This window comes from Salvelinus fontinalis, chromosome 5, assembly GCF_029448725.1.
Source record: "Salvelinus fontinalis isolate EN_2023a chromosome 5, ASM2944872v1, whole genome shotgun sequence".
Lineage (NCBI taxonomy): Eukaryota > Metazoa > Chordata > Actinopteri > Salmoniformes > Salmonidae > Salvelinus > Salvelinus fontinalis.
The window spans coordinates 53,706,682-53,724,117 of NC_074669.1; the positions used below are offsets into that span (position 1 = coordinate 53,706,682).

The 17,436-nt window shown below is 46.3% G+C and overlaps 2 protein-coding genes across 3 annotated transcripts in view; one reads left to right on the forward strand and one right to left on the reverse strand.

Moving 5' to 3' along the window:
* Positions 1 to 17,436, forward strand: part of LOC129855838 (T-cell ecto-ADP-ribosyltransferase 2-like) — a 59,014-nt gene that overhangs the window by 15,651 nt on the left and 25,927 nt on the right. The window lies entirely within an intron of this gene.
* On the reverse strand, positions 66 to 14,314 carry LOC129855839 (T-cell ecto-ADP-ribosyltransferase 1-like). Of its 2 annotated transcripts, XM_055923899.1 has the most exons (5): positions 14,098 to 14,314; positions 13,204 to 13,223; positions 12,668 to 12,755; positions 4,150 to 4,856; positions 66 to 1,869 (listed from the first exon to the last, which is right to left on the reverse strand). In XM_055923899.1, exons 3-5 carry the CDS (start codon positions 12,725 to 12,727, stop codon positions 1,737 to 1,739), a joined length of 900 nt encoding a protein of 299 aa, XP_055779874.1. In that variant the 5' UTR covers positions 12,728 to 12,755; positions 13,204 to 13,223; positions 14,098 to 14,314; the 3' UTR covers positions 66 to 1,736. The 2 variants fall into 2 exon arrangements, with proteins under 2 accessions (XP_055779874.1, XP_055779873.1); XM_055923898.1 differs by lacking the exon at positions 13,204 to 13,223.

The following is a 17,436-nucleotide window of genomic DNA, read 5'->3' on the forward strand; positions in this document are numbered from 1 at the left end:
ATGGTTGCTAAATGATCATGTTGCTGTATGTGTCACACGGAATAACGATGGAGAGACGAAGTAGGTACGGGGAGCAAAACATTTAATTATAACGGACAGAGACGAGACAGGAACAGCGTCAGAAACAAATACAAGGACAAAAACAATACAATGAAGCAACAGAGCTAGGGAACTGACAATAATAGGGGAGGAAGTTAACAGGACATAAGTGAGTCCAGGTGAGTCCAATAATGCTGACGCAAGTGACGAGGGAAGGCAGGTGTGGGTGATGGATGGCAGGAGCGTGTGATGCAGGGTAATCTGGCGCCCTCAAGCGCCAGGGGAAGGTAAGAGCGGGAGCAGACGTGACAGTATGATTATACACACTGCAAATATATTGTTAATTTGTGACCAGATACTTTAGCAGTATATTTCCTGAAGTGCATACCTTGATTGCATGACACATTAGTATTGTTTCTTAATTAAGTTGCCACTAGCCTATTTCATTTCCTTGTTTGAGAGTTTTTTCCTGTGCTCGATACAGAGAACTTTGGGCTAGGCACTCTGTCCACATCCCTCATAGGTATGACAGTCATTTCCCCTCAGACATATTACACAACCTAAATATTACGAGGTCATACATACTGTTTGTCTGGACTGTCAGGTTATGAGCCTTACATCATTAATTCAATGTACATGCTTATCACCCCAATCTTAGTAAAGTCATTTCCCGCTGGAAAAGCTTACTACTTTTAATTATCTAAACATTTAATAAATCAATCACTCCCTCTCACCCCATCTCAATGCGTAGATGCAAAAGGTGTCCTATACAACACTCAAAAATGCTCAACTTGTTTCTTTTTTTCGATAACAAAACAAGAGGAAAATTAAATCTATGAAAACTGGACACCACCCACAGTCAATTGTTGTGATACCAAAATATGTGCTAAATGCATACCACAATGTTTAAAACGTATTTTCTAATATCTATTCACCATTATATTTTTTTTATACAAAAACAATAAAATGCAAAGAAATACATTTTTCAAGAGAATATCATTATGCTAAGAGGGGTTTGACAGGTTGGCGCTTTGTCACATTTGATGAATATCTATGTGTCTGTGTGCACTGATATTACATACATGCAAGTGTGTGTGTCTGTGTGTGTGTGTTTGTCCTTTTCAATAGATGCAGTGAAGAGGTCATTGGAACTCAACCAAAACAATGGAAACGCCATGGAAACGCATGGGGGAAAAGATGTCTTGGGGAAAAGATTCAGAATCTCCTCAATGGCCACAAGCAAAATTAGCCTACATTTAGGCTTTTGTTTGTGTGTTTCACACTATGTTGAGGTAAGAATCTGAGAATAATGCTGGTATGGATGTCAACCCGAATACATGTTGATGTCATCATCACCAAGAAAAAGCATTACAGTTAAAAAACGACTTACTACCACCATCGATTTCTCTATGCTAGCTATGCTACCAGTCTATACGAATGGGAATTAGCCTTTAGCAGTCACTTCTACTAAACCTGAAAGGGACTATTTCTAAATGTTATGCCGTGAAAACAGACAGATCCAAATCAAACTTTAGTAAGCACATTCAAGGCATGTTACAATACATAAAAAAATGATAATTTGACAAATATCTATTTTGTTAGATCAGATTGGTTGAATGTGCGTCCTATCCATCCCCCACGGTCTGCGTTCCATTGACTTCTTTACCGCATCTATTGGCATTCAACACTTTAGTTTATCAGAGATGATCAGTCCTGGTGATCAGGGAGATAGAGAGAGATACAACCACAAGAACAGACAGGCTACTGCCAAGCCATTGAGTAGAGGAGCCTTTAGGGATGATTGATGGAGGACTCGCACTTGTAGGAGATCTGGTGAGACAAACCGACAAAGACAGACGTTCATTCTCCAAAGAATAAGGTAGACATTTTAAAACCACTTGACTCTTGTGTCGTCTACTAGAGGTCGACCGATTAATCGGAATGGCCGATTAATTAGGGCCGATTTCAAGTTTTCATAACAATCGGATTTTTATTTTATTTTTTTTTAACCTTTATTTAACTAGGCAAGTCAGTTTAAGAACACATTCTTATTTTCAATGACGGCCTAGGAACGGTGGGTTAACTGCCTCGTTCAGGGGCAGAACGACAGATTTTTACCTTGTCAGCTCGGGGGATTCAATCATTTTATTTTGTTGAATTTTACCCTTTTCTCCCCAATTTCGTGGTATCCAATTGTTAGTAGTTACTATCTTGTCTTATCGCTACAACCCCCGTACGGGCTCGGGAGAGATGAAGGTCGAAAGCCATGCGTCCTCCGAAACACACCCCAACCAAGCCGCACTGCTTCTTAACACAGCGCGCATCTAACCCGGAAGCCAGCCGCACCGTGCACCTGGCGACCTGGTTAGCATGCACTGCGCCCGGCCCGCCACAGGAGTCACTAGTGCGCGATGAGACAAGGATATCCCTACCGGCCTAACCCGGACGACGCTAGGCCAATTGTGCGTCGCCCCACGGTCCGACAGATCCTGGGCCTGGGCGCGAACCCAGAGTCTCTGGTGCCCTAGACCACTGCGCCACCCGGGATGCCCAGAGGATTAAATCTTGCAACTTTACAGTTAACTAGTCCAACACTCTAACCACCTGATTACATTGCACTCCACGAGGAGCCTGCCTGTTACGCGAATGCAGTAAGCCAAGGTAAGTTGCTAGCTAGCATTAAACTTATCTTATAAAAAACTATCAATCAATCATAATCACTAGTTAACTACACATGGTTGATGATATTACTAGTTTATCTAGCGTGTCCTGCGTTGCATATAATCGATGCGGTGCATATCGTTGCTCCAATGTGTACCTAACCATAAACATCAATGCCTTTCTTAAAAGCAATACACAGAAGTATATATTTTTAAACCTGCATATTTAGCTAAAAGAAATCCAGGTTAGCAGGCAATATTAACCAGGTGAAATTATGTCACTTCTCTTGCGTTCATTGCACGCAGTCAGTGTATATGCAACGGTTTCGGCCGCCTAATTTGCCAGAATTTTACGTAATTATGACATAACATTGAAGGTTGTGCAATGTAACAGGAATATTTAGACTTATGGATGCCACCCATTAGATGAAATACGGAACGGTTCCGTATTTCACTGAAAGAATAAACGTCTTGTTTTCGAGATGATAGTTTCCGGATTTGACCATATTAATGACCTACGGCTCGTATTTCTGTTATTATGTTATAATTAAGTCTATGATTTGATAGAGCAGCCTGACTGAGCGGTGGTAGGCAGCAGCAGTCTCGTAAGCATTCATTCAAACAGCACCTCCGTGCGTTTTGCCAGCAGCTCTTTGTTGTGCTTCAAGCATTGCGCTGTTTATGACTTCAAGCCTATCAACTCCCGAGATTAAGCTGGTGTAACCGATGTGAAATGGCTAGCTAGTTAGCGGGGTGCGCGCTAATAGCATTTCAAACGTCACTCGCTCTGAGACTTGGAGTGGTTGTTCCCCTTGCTCTGCTTGGGTAACGCTGCTTCGAGGGTGGCTGTTGTCGATGTGTTCCTGGTTCGAGCCCAGGTAGGAGCGAGGAGAGGGACGGAAGCTTGGCAATACTAAAGTGCCTATAAGAACATCCAATAGTCAAAGGTATATGAAATACAAATCGTATAGAGAGAAATAGTCCTATAATTCCTATAATAACTACAACCTAACACTTCTTACCTGGGAATATTGAAGACTCATGTTAAAAGGAACCACCAGCTTTCATATGTTCTCATGTTCTGAGCAAGGAACTTAAACGTTAGCTTTCTTACATGGCACATATTGCACTTTTACTTTCTTCTCCAACACTTTATATTTGAACCAAATTGAACATGTTTCATTATTTATTTGAGGCTAAATTGATTTTATTGATGTATTATATTAAGTTAAAATAAGTGTTCATTCAGTATTGTTGTAATTGTCATTATTACAAATACATGTTTTTTTAATTTATTTTTTTAAATCGGCCGATTAATCAGTATCGGCTTTTTGGTCCTCCAATAATCGGTATTGGCGTTGAAAAATCATAATCGGTCGACCTCTATCGTCTACACCTGTTTGGTAGTTTAATGCTGTCATATCTTTTCGTTTACATAACCTGGCCTCACCTGGGGAAGAGGTAACAGTCGCGGATGCTGTCAATGCTGTGAGTCCTTGAACTTGTCAAAACGATCTCTCTGTACTTGTGATCTTCATTGCTTACATTCTTTACCTCAGCCACCCTAAACACCTCTGCTGGGGATATCAGCTGATCAATGCTGTCTGAGACACAACTGTACTCATCAATGTTGACTACAGTGCAGGAAATAATGTTGAAAAGGATCCCACTGTCTGAAGCAGCTTCCTCCGCGTCGGAACGTTTGGCCTTGGTTGTGGTAAACCTCCCAAATCGCACTTCTGACCCTACTTGTGCCTCATACTCTTTGCTTGAGCCACGAAACACAGTTCGGCAGTTCTCAGTCTTCAAAAGCCTCATGGCATCCATTAGAAGGAAGTGGAGGGATTTGAACCGGAAGTTGCCGTTATAGAGATTGACATTCCCACCCTGAGTCTCCACTGCTTGGTTGAAAATCTTTCTGAACATATTTCCCCCATGTCCATAAGCCACCAATGCATCTGTGTGTTGCTTGACGCCTCCCGGGATTAATTTTGTACACTGCTTTGCCTGCCAGGCAGAACTATACTCTATACTGCCTTTCAGTTCTTCTTCCAGCAGACCCCCTTCCACAACCTTCTTCAACATCTGCTCCCGACAGTGAGTGTACTGGTCATCCACGGCATTAGGAACCATGTCCATTACCTTTGCCTGAGTCACCTGTAATATTAAAGAGAATTGTTAAATTTTTTAATACAGGTAGTATCACAGTGTAACAATTTATAGCACTCGATATTTTATGACAATACAATTCTAATTTGCCAAGTTCAAATTCAAGCATTTTTCAAATGAAGTACATCAAGGCCAGTTCCCAGACCCAGAGTAAGCCTAGTTCTTGACTAAAAATCATGCTCAATGGAGAGTCCAGGAATAGGCTCACTCTGGATCTGGGAAACCGGCCCAGAAGTCTGTCCTTACAGTATGGCTGGTTCAATCAGTGGTGTAAAGTACTTTTTAAAAAGTACTACTTAAGTAGTTTTTTAGGATATCTATACTTTACTTTTTACATTTGACTACTTTTACTTCACTACATTCCTATAGAAAATATTGTACTTTTTACTGCATACATTTTCCCTGAGAACCAAAAGTACATTTTTAATGCTTAGCAGGACAGGAAAATTGTGAAATTCAAGCACTTATCAAGAGAACTCGTGGTCATCCCTACTGCCTATTGTCAGGCGGACTCACTAAACACAAATGCATCTTTTGCAAATAATGCCTGAGTGTTGGAGTGTGCCCCTGGCTATATATACATTTTAAAAACAAGAAAATGGTACTGTCTGTTTTGCTATAAGGAATTTTTTATTTATACTTTTACTTCTACTTTTGATACTTAAGAATATTTTAGCAATTACATTTACTTTTGATACTTAAGTATATTTAAAACCAAATTATTTTTTACTCAAGTAGTATTTTACTGGGTGACATTCACTTTTACTTGAGTAACTTTCTATTAAGGTACACTACCGTTCAAAAGTTTGGGGTCACTTAGAAAGGTCCTTGTTTTTGAAAGAAAAGCAATTTTTTTGTCCATTAAAATAACATAAAATTTATCAGAAATACAGTGTATGTAACGGCTGTCTAATTCCTCCTCCTCGGATGAGGAGGAGGAGTAAGGGTCGGACCAAAACGCAGCGTTGAATGAAGACATAATGAATTTATTTACAGACAGACGAAGACGGTAAAACTCTTAAACAAACTACAAAACAACAAACGACGTAGACAGACCTGAACTTGAGAACTTACATATACACGAAGAACGCACGAACAGGTACAGACTACACAAACAAACGAAAACACGAAACAGTCCCGTGTGGTAGACACAGACACAGGAACAATCACCCATAAACAAACAGTGAGAACAGCCTACCTTAATATGGTTCTCAATCAGAGGAAACGTCAAACACCTGCCTCTAATTGAGAACCATATCAGGCAACACATTTAACCCAACATAGAAACACATAACATAGACTACCCACCCAGCTCACGTCCTGACCAACTAAACAAAGGAAAATAAGGTCAGGAACGTGACAGTACCCCCCCTCAAGATGCGGACTCCGGCCGCAAAACTGAACCTCAAGGGGAGGGTCTGGGTGGGCATCTGTCCACGGTGGCGGCTCCGGCGCAGGACGAGGATACCACTCCACCATTGTCTTTTACCCCCTCCTTAGCGTCCTTTGAGTGGCGATCCTCGCCCCCGACCCTGGTCTAGGAACCTTAACACAGGTCCCCCCTAGATAGATGAGATAACTCAGGACATAGAGGTAGCTCAGGACAGAGAGGTAGCTCAGGACAGAGAGGTAGCTCAGGACAGAGAGGTAGCTCAGGACAGAGAGGTAGCTCAGGACAGAGGGGAAACTCTGGACTACTGGCAGCTCCGGGCTGAGGGGCAGCTCATGACTGGAGGGCAGCTCATGACTGAAGGGCAGCTCATGACTGAAGGGCAGCTCATGACTGAAGGGCAGCTCATGACTGGAGGGCAGCTCATGACTAGAGGACGGCTCTGGCTGCTCGTGGCTGGCTGGCGGCTCTGGCTGCTCGTGGCTGGCTGGCGGCTCTGGCTGCTCGTGGCTGGCTGGCGGCTCTGGCTGCTCGTGGCTGGCTGGCGGCTCTGGCTGCTCGTGGCTGGCTGGCGGCTCTGGCTGCTCGTGGCTGGCTGGCTGCTCGTGGCTGGCTGGCGGCTCTGGCTGCTCGTGGCTGGCTGGCGGCTCTGGCTGCTCGTGGCTGGCTGGCGGCTCTGGCTGCTCGTGGCTGGCTGGCGGCTCTGGCTGCTCGTGGCTGGCTGGCGGCTCTGGCTGCTCGTGGCTGGCTGGCGGCTCTGGCTGCTCGTGGCTGGCTGGCGGCTCTGGCTGCTCGTGGCTGGCGGAAGGCTCTCGCTGCTCCTGTCTGGCGGAAGGCTCTGGCTGCTCCTGTCTGGCGGACGGCTCTAGCGGCTCCTGTCTGGCGGACGGCTCTGAAGGCTCATGACAGACTGGCTGCTTTGAAGGCTCAGTACAGACGGGCGGCTTTGCAGGCTCAGTACAGACGGGCGGCTTTGAAGGCTCAGTACAGACGGGCAGTTAATGCGGCGCTTGGCAGACGGACAGCTCAGACGGCGTTGGACAGACGGGCAGTTCAGGCGCCGTTGGGCAGACGGGCAGTTCAGGCGCCGCTGGGCAGACGGCAGACTCTGGCCGGCTGAGGCGGCACTGTAGGCCTGGTGCGTGGTGCCAGAACTGGAGGTACCGGGCTAAGGACATGCACCTTCAGGCTAGTGCGGGGAGCAGCAACAGGACGCACAGGACTCTGGAGACGCACAGGAGGCTTGGTGCATGGTGTAGGCACTGGTGGTAATGGGCTGGAGACACGCACCATAGGGCTAGTGCGTGGAGGAGGAACAGGGCTCTGGAGACGCACAGGAAGCCTGGTGCGTGGTGTAAGCACTGGTGGCGCCGGATATACCGGACCATGCAGGCGTACTGGCTCCCTTGAGCACAGAGCCTGCCCAACCTTACCTGGTTGTATGTTCCCTGTAGCCCGACCAGTGCGGGGAGGTGGAATAACCCGCACTGGGCTATGTAGGCGAACCGGGGACACCATGCGTAAGGCTGGTGCCATGTATGCCGGCCCGAGGAGACGCACTGGTGGCCAGATGCGTTGGGCCGGCTTCATGACATCCGGCTCAATACTCAATCTAGCCTGTGCGGGGAGGTGGAATAACCCGCACCGGGCTATGCACACGTACAGGAGACACCGTGCGCTCTACCGCATAACACGGTGTCTGCCCGTACTCTCGCTCTCCACGGTAAGCTCGGGGAGTTGGCGCAGGTCTCCTACCTGACTTCGCCACACTCCCTTGTAGCCCCCTCCAATAAATTTTTGGGCTTGACTCACAGGTTTCCAGCCTCGCTTCCGTGCTGCCTCCTCATACCACCGCCTCTCGGCTTTAGCTGCCTCCAGCTCTTCACGAGGGCGGCGATATTCTCCTGGCTGTGCCCATGGACCTTTTCCGTCCAATATTTCCTCCCATGTCCATGAATCCTGCGATCGCTGTTGCTTTCTCCCACGCCGCTTGGTCCTTGGTTGGTGGGTGATTCTGTAACGGCTGTCTAATTCCTCCTCCTTGGATGAGGAGGAGGAGTAAGGGTCGGACCAAAACGCAGCGTTGAATGAAGACATAATGAATTTATTTACAGACAGACGAAGACGGTAAAACTCTTAAACAAACTACAAAACAACAAACGACGTAGACAGACCTGAACTTGAGAACTTACATATACACGAAGAACGCACGAACAGGTACAGACTACACAAACAAACGAAAACACGAAACAGTCCCGTGTGGTAGACACAGACACAGGAACAATCACCCATAAACAAACAGTGAGAACAGCCTACCTTAATATGGTTCTCAATCAGAGGAAACGTCAAACACCTGCCTCTAATTGAGAACCATATCAGGCAACACATTTAACCCAACATAGAAACACATAACATAGACTACCCACCCAGCTCACGTCCTGACCAACTAAACAAAGGAAAATAAGGTCAGGAACGTGACAGTACCCCCCCTCAAGATGCGGACTCCGGCCGCAAAACTGAACCTCAAGGGGAGGGTCTGGGTGGGCATCTGTCCACGGTGGCGGCTCCGGCGCAGGACGAGGATACCACTCCACCATTGTCTTTTACCCCCTCCTTAGCGTCCTTTGAGTGGCGATCCTCGCCCCCGACCCTGGTCTAGGAACCTTAACACAGGTCCCCCCTAGATAGATGAGATAACTCAGGACATAGAGGTAGCTCAGGACAGAGAGGTAGCTCAGGACAGAGAGGTAGCTCAGGACAGAGAGGTAGCTCAGGACAGAGAGGTAGCTCAGGACAGAGGGGAAACTCTGGACTACTGGCAGCTCCGGGCTGAGGGGCAGCTCATGACTGGAGGGCAGCTCATGACTGAAGGGCAGCTCATGACTGAAGGGCAGCTCATGACTGAAGGGCAGCTCATGACTGGAGGGCAGCTCATGACTAGAGGACGGCTCTGGCTGCTCGTGGCTGGCTGGCGGCTCTGGCTGCTCGTGGCTGGCTGGCGGCTCTGGCTGCTCGTGGCTGGCTGGCGGCTCTGGCTGCTCGTGGCTGGCTGGCGGCTCTGGCTGCTCGTGGCTGGCTGGCGGCTCTGGCTGCTCGTGGCTGGCTGGCTGCTCGTGGCTGGCTGGCGGCTCTGGCTGCTCGTGGCTGGCTGGCGGCTCTGGCTGCTCGTGGCTGGCTGGCGGCTCTGGCTGCTCGTGGCTGGCTGGCGGCTCTGGCTGCTCGTGGCTGGCTGGCGGCTCTGGCTGCTCGTGGCTGGCTGGCGGCTCTGGCTGCTCGTGGCTGGCTGGCGGCTCTGGCTGCTCGTGGCTGGCTGGCGGCTCTGGCTGCTCGTGGCTGGCTGGCGGCTCTGGCTGCTCGTGGCTGGCTGGCGGCTCTGGCTGCTCGTGGCTGGCGGAAGGCTCTCGCTGCTCCTGTCTGGCGGAAGGCTCTGGCTGCTCCTGTCTGGCGGACGGCTCTAGCGGCTCCTGTCTGGCGGACGGCTCTGAAGGCTCATGACAGACTGGCTGCTTTGAAGGCTCAGTACAGACGGGCGGCTTTGCAGGCTCAGTACAGACGGGCGGCTTTGAAGGCTCAGTACAGACGGGCAGTTAATGCGGCGCTTGGCAGACGGACAGCTCAGACGGCGTTGGACAGACGGGCAGTTCAGGCGCCGTTGGGCAGACGGGCAGTTCAGGCGCCGCTGGGCAGACGGCAGACTCTGGCCGGCTGAGGCGGCACTGTAGGCCTGGTGCGTGGTGCCAGAACTGGAGGTACCGGGCTAAGGACATGCACCTTCAGGCTAGTGCGGGGAGCAGCAACAGGACGCACAGGACTCTGGAGACGCACAGGAGGCTTGGTGCATGGTGTAGGCACTGGTGGTAATGGGCTGGAGACACGCACCATAGGGCTAGTGCGTGGAGGAGGAACAGGGCTCTGGAGACGCACAGGAAGCCTGGTGCGTGGTGTAAGCACTGGTGGCGCCGGATATACCGGACCATGCAGGCGTACTGGCTCCCTTGAGCACAGAGCCTGCCCAACCTTACCTGGTTGTATGTTCCCTGTAGCCCGACCAGTGCGGGGAGGTGGAATAACCCGCACTGGGCTATGTAGGCGAACCGGGGACACCATGCGTAAGGCTGGTGCCATGTATGCCGGCCCGAGGAGACGCACTGGTGGCCAGATGCGTTGGGCCGGCTTCATGACATCCGGCTCAATACTCAATCTAGCCTGTGCGGGGAGGTGGAATAACCCGCACCGGGCTATGCACACGTACAGGAGACACCGTGCGCTCTACCGCATAACACGGTGTCTGCCCGTACTCTCGCTCTCCACGGTAAGCTCGGGGAGTTGGCGCAGGTCTCCTACCTGACTTCGCCACACTCCCTTGTAGCCCCCTCCAATAAATTTTTGGGCTTGACTCACAGGTTTCCAGCCTCGCTTCCGTGCTGCCTCCTCATACCACCGCCTCTCGGCTTTAGCTGCCTCCAGCTCTTCACGAGGGCGGCGATATTCTCCTGGCTGTGCCCATGGACCTTTTCCGTCCAATATTTCCTCCCATGTCCATGAATCCTGCGATCGCTGTTGCTTTCTCCCACGCCGCTTGGTCCTTGGTTGGTGGGTGATTCTGTAACGGCTGTCTAATTCCTCCTCCTTGGATGAGGAGGAGGAGTAAGGGTCGGACCAAAACGCAGCGTTGAATGAAGACATAATGAATTTATTTACAGACAGACGAAGACGGTAAAACTCTTAAACAAACTACAAAACAACAAACGACGTAGACAGACCTGAACTTGAGAACTTACATATACACGAAGAACGCACGAACAGGTACAGACTACACAAACAAACGAAAACACGAAACAGTCCCGTGTGGTAGACACAGACACAGGAACAATCACCCATAAACAAACAGTGAGAACAGCCTACCTTAATATGGTTCTCAATCAGAGGAAACGTCAAACACCTGCCTCTAATTGAGAACCATATCAGGCAACACATTTAACCCAACATAGAAACACATAACATAGACTACCCACCCAGCTCACGTCCTGACCAACTAAACAAAGTAAAACAAAGGAAAATAAGGTCAGGAACGTGACAGTGTAGACATTGTTAATGTTGTAAATGACTATTGTAGCTGGAAACGGCTGATTTGTTATGGAATATCTACATAAGGTATAGAGGCCCGTTATCAGCAACCATCACTCTTGTGTTCCAATGGCACGTTGTGTTAGCTAATCCAAGTTTATCATTTTAAAAGGCTAATTGATCATTAGAAAACCCTTTTGCAATTCTGTAAGCACAGCTGAAAACTGGTGTATGCTGATTAAAGAAGCAATAAAAAACTGTCCATCTTAAGACTAGTTGAGAACCTGGAGATTCAGTATTTGTGGTTCGATTACAGGCTCAAAATGGCCAGAAACAAATAACTTCAGTCTATTCTTGTTCTGAGAAATGAAGGCAATTCCATGCGAGAAATTGCCAAGAAACTGAAGATCTCATATAACGCTGTGTACTACTCCCTTCACAGAACATCGCAAACTGGCTCTAACCAGAATAGAAAGAGGAGTGGGAGGCCCCGGTGCACAACTGAGCAAGAGGACAAGTACATTAGTGTCTAGTTTGAAAAACAGACGCTTCACAAGTCCTCAACTGGCAGCTTCATGAAATACTACCCGCAAAACACCACTCTCCATGTCAACAGTGAAGAGGTGATACCGAGATGCCGGCCTTCTAGGCAGAGTTGCAAAGAAAAAGCCATATGTCAGACTGGCCAATAAAAAGAAAAGATGGGCAAAAGAACAGACACTGGAAAAAAGTGTTACGGACAGACAAATCTACGTTTGAGGTGTTCGGATCACAAAGAAGAACATTCGTGAGACGCAGAAAAAATTAAAAGATGCGGGAGAAGTGCATGACGCCATCTGTCAAGCATGGTGGAGGCGATGTGATGGTCTGGGGACACTTTGGTGGTGGTAAAGTGGGATCTCAACCCTATTGAGTTGTTGTGGGAGCAGCTTGACCGTATGGTACGTAAGAAGTGCCCAACAAGCCAATCCAACTTGTGGGAGGTGCTTCAGGAAGCATGAGGGGAAATCTCTTCAGATTATCTCAACAAATTGACAACTAGAATGCTGAATGTCTGCACAGCTAGAATTGCTGCAAATGGAGGGTTATTTGACAAAAGCAAAGTTTGAAGGACACAATTGTTATTTCTATTAAAAATCATTATTTATAACCTTGTCAACGTCTTGGCTATATTTTCTATTCATTTTGCAACTAATTTCATGTTTCTAAGTGACCCCAAACTTTTGAACGGTAGGGTATCTATACTTTTACTCAAGTATGACAATCGGATACTTTTTCCACATCTGGGTTCTATCATTTCAATCTTATGACACAAAAAAATGTGTTTGGTCAAAATTCTTACCCTGTGAGAGAGCGCAGCAACGAGGATCAATATGAATGTCTTCTCTCTCTGGCCCTGCATTTTCCCAGCAATGGCTGCCTTGTGTGTTCTGGTGACCAATGAATGAGGGATTGAGAGGAGATGGGACAGATCAGAGATGAGAAACAAAATGCAATTGAGAATAAATTACATTGTGAGGTTATAAATAGCAAACAAGAATCTTAAATTTACACAGACACAATTTTACTGTATGTTTTACAACATTTAGGGGTCTTTCATAACAAAATGTCCAGGCAATGTTTAACTTCACAAATAGTACCCCTTCTCACAGGTATCATTCTGAAAGTTGACGTATCTACTACATAGATATTTTCAGTGTGGTATGTTCCTAGACTCAAGTGTAAGTAGCCTACAGCTGTTTTAATTGAGTACGTTCTACTATTAAAATCACTCAAACTATAGGCCTACAATTCGCTGTTATAAAAGGCCCTAACACCTAACAAGCATAACATGGGACAATCAAAATAATACATGAAAGATAAGATTTGGATACATACCTTCAAAGTCGTGTGGTGCTCTAAATGTAATGAACAAACATAGTTGGACAGATAAGAGTTGTGTAACAATGGCACTGCATAGGGCTACAATATGCATTACATATTTTACTAGTCAGTTTTGTTTTTTATTAGAGTAGATGGGAATGAAATAGAATCGACTGAGTTGTTCGACTGAATCATGCATCGAGGCATCTCTATCTGTGACACAGTTAGCCAGTAATACCTTAATTGGGGAGGACAGGCTCATAGTAATGGCTGGAACGGAATTAATGGAATGCTATCGAACACATCAAATACATGATTTTAATGCGTTTGATACCATTCACCGCATTCCAGCCATTATTATGAGCCGTCCTCACCTCAGCAGCTTCCTGTGATGCTATGGCATTTCTGTCTGCAACGTTCCACATTTGCATACTGATCGTGGCTTGGTATGGAGCCCTTTCATTCTCCAGCGTTTCACAAACTTGACAAAAACTTGACAAAAGTGGTTAATGTGAACCTAACTCACAGTTAAAAAATGTAAAGAAAGCAATCCAATGTTATTTGTTGCCTAGACTTTATTGCAAATGACACTTGAAAAAAAAAAAAAAATAATATTGCAGTTAGCCATTATAGCCTTTATAATAGAACGCTTATGACCACACATAAATATTGCACAACGGCAAGGAGTCGTATACCAGTTAATACTATAGCGAATTGGTTAGGTTACTAATGTTAGCTCACACGATGTTAGCTGTTTAAATTTATTAGCAAGCTAATTATCACACCATAAACTCAATTATTTATCAGATAAGTTGGCTAATGTTGCCCAACATTTCTCTGGCTAGCTAACGGGTCCAGCTAGCAAGATACTTAACAGTGCTAATACTTGTTCACCAGTTTCTGCCTCACCTCAAACTTTCCAAAAGCCAGTCGTTTTTCGGTTACAGCTCATGAAGTACGCTTCATCACCTTCTCACCCCGGTCTCCGTGGTCAGGCTTCTCACCTAAAGTTACCTCTTCGTTATCGTTCAGGGGAATTGCTGCTGTAATTGACAAGCTGACTTTCCAGAGGCGCGCTGATGCTGTAACTAGTAAGTTGGTTGTCTCCTCTTTCTTCAGTAGCGTGCTGCGCTGCATTCTGCTGTTATGTAACGATTGGCTCAGCCTTCGTCAGTAGTGATCCAAACCCACCCCCAAACCGTTCTCATCGGATCTACACGAATTACGTAGGTCACCTATTTTGGTTTAAAAACGTCGAATTTCGCCGAAAGGTGACTAGTTTGCATCCCTGACAAAGACCAGGGAGGTTTTCCAATGTCTTGCAAAGAAGGGCATCTATTGGTAGATAGGTAAAAAAAAAAATATAAAAAAAATAAGCAGACAATGAATATCCGTTTGAGCATGGTGAAGTTATGAAATACAATTTGGATGGTGTATCCATACAACCGGTCACTACAAAGATACAGGCGTCCTTCCCAACTCATTTGCCGTAGAAGGAAGGAAACCACTCAGGGATTTCAGCATGAGGCCAATGGTGACTTTAAAACAGTTATATAGTTTAATGGATGTGATAGGAGGAAACTGAGGATGGATCAACAACATTTTAGTTACTCCACAATACTAACCTAATTGACAGAGTGAAAAGAAAGAAGCCTGTACCGAATAAAAAATATTCCAAAACATGGATCCTGTTTTCAACAAAGCACTAAAGTAATACTGCAAAAAATGTGGCAAAGCAATTACATTTTTGTCCTGAACACAAATTGTTATGTTTGGGGAACACCCAATACAACACAAGTAAGTAAGTACTACTCTCCATATTTTAATGTTATGGGTATGCTTGTAATCATTAAGGACTGGCGAGCTTTTCAGGATAAAAAATAAACGGAATGGAGCTAAGCAAAGGCAAAATCCTAGAGGAAAACCTGGTTCAGTCTGCTTTCCACCAGACACTGGGAGATGAATTCACCTTTCAGCAGGACAATAAGCTAAAACAAGGCCAAATCTACACTGGAGTTGCTTACCAAGAAGACAGTGAATTTTCCTGAGTGGGCGAGTTACAGTTTTGACTTAAATCTACTTGAAAATCTATGGCAAGGTCTTAAAATGGTTGTCTAGCAATGATCAACAACCAATTTGACAGAGCTTGAAGAATTTTGAAAAGAATAATGGACAAATGTTGCACAATCCAGGTATGGAAAGCTCTTAGACTTACCCAGAAAGACACACAGCTGTAATCGCTGCCAAAGGTGATTCTACAAAGTATTGACTCAGGGGTGTGAATACTTATGTAAATGACACATATCTGTATTTCATTTTCAATAAATGTGCAATAAAATTCTAAAAACATATTTTCACTTTGTCATTATGGGGTATTATGTGTAGATGGGTGAGAGAAAACAAATATTTAATACATTTTGAATTCAGGCTGTAACACAACAAAATGTGGATTAAGTCAAGAGGTATGAATACTTTCTGAAAGCATTGAAGCCTAGCCAGAATCCGACTGGACGTCATTCCTTGGAAAAATCCAGGAGAGCTCCATAAAAAAAACAACTAATGCCAACAGTTTTATCTGAGTGCACAAATCAGTATGCCTACCTACCAAAGTCCAGCACTACTACCACCCTTGTTAAAGCCACACACTCCTGGCTGACAGCTACAGACTCCAAAAAAACAACAATGGTGAGGGTGTTACTTGCTGATATGTCCAAAGCCTTTGATTGAGTAGATCACGCAAAGCTCCTGCAACATCTGTCTGACATTGAACTGTGTCCAAGGTTACCAGCCTGGCTCCACAGCTACACCACAGGAAGAATGCAGTGTGATGGCAAATGGCACTTTTAGCCCTTGGTCAGAGGTCACCTCTGATGTGCCACAAGGGGGTGTGGTTGCAAGATATCTGTTTCTCCTTCACATGTCCACCTGAAAAGTTGTCTTCAGTGGACGATGTAGGGCTGTCCCGAGCCATACCATTAACCAGCATCTGTCACGTTTCTTCAAAATCGAACCCAGAAGCAGACCAGGACAAGGAGAGTAGGAAGAAGGTGAGTATTTATTTACAAGTGAATATAAATGGGTAGAAATATCCAGGTTGCGTAGCGGGCAGCGGTGGTGAGTTGATGGGAGTGAATAGGTGGGTCCAAGGGAGTAGCGGAAGCCTCCGACGACCAGGCAGGAATGGGGTAAGTGATCCGGGTGAATAACTGAAGACAGAACAAACTGAGGTAAGTTTAAGGCAAGCAAGACGTACAAAACAAATTATATCAAACTGGAGGCTGATACTCTGGCACAACATACTGTTCATGGCTACCGATCCGGCAGGGAATGGATGTCAGGTCCGGGCTTATGAAGAGGAGAGATGATGATCAGGACCAGGTGTGCAGATAGCTGATGGGATACAGGTGCGGGTAATCTGAGATCTCCCAACTAGCTACATCGCCAGGCAACCAGACAGGGTGCGTTCCTGGACACCGGAAAAAAACACTCCAGAACAGAACACAGGCAAAAAACAGACTCAGGAAACGGGATTCGTGACAGCATCAAAGAGGACATTTCCATGGGCTTGGCGGCAAAGCAGCTGGAAGAGTGGGCCACATTCAACAACATGCTCCTGAATGGGAAAAAGTCTGTGGAAATTCTGATATATTATTCTAGAGACCATCCACAACCCGCACCACTAATCCTAGAAGGACGGTAAGTACCAGTGGTAACAACAACTAAGTATATTGGTTTTCATCTAGACTCTAACCTCAGTGGTGACAGACATACTACACTGGTCAGACCTTGTCTGGAATACGGTGGAGTGCTGTTAGTTGGATGCAGTAAAAAGCAGCAGGCCCAACTAGACAGGGTGCAGAGGGCCTTGAGGATCATCTCCAGTTGGAGCAGTCCAACCACAGCTCCCCTCACTGCAGAGCAGGTGAGAGCAGGCTGCAGTGCACCTGGTGAAGGACATGCACACTCTTGACCATCCACTGAATGATCTGCTCCTTCCAAAAAGAGGTAACTGCACCACCAGGCTCCTGAGAAACAGCCACCAACTGCCCGTATGAACCGCTTGCGAAACGCCCGTAGCTACAGGAAGTGTTGTCGAATCCAATAGGCTACTCCAGTCAATATAGACACTGTTATATGGGATGATAATAAATAACATCGTCGCTGCTGCAAGTTAGCTAGCTAGTGTTGGCTTTCTGCATAGGTTATTATATAACGTTACCTATTTACCTGTTCAATTGTCATTTTAAT

Bases quoted from the DNA above. Each gene is read 5' to 3' on its own strand.
- LOC129855839 (XM_055923898.1), bottom strand. From the start codon at position 12,727: ATGCAGGGCCAGAGAGAGAAGACATTCATATTGATCCTCGTTGCTGCG. The intron at 4,857-12,667 runs GTAAGAATTTTG...TTAATATTACAG, and splicing joins TTGCTGCGCTCTCTCACAGG to GTGACTCAGGCAAAGGTAAT. The intron at 1,870-4,149 runs GTGAGGCCAGGT...TTGTCTCACCAG, and splicing joins GACTGTTACCTCTTCCCCAG to ATCTCCTACAAGTGCGAGTC.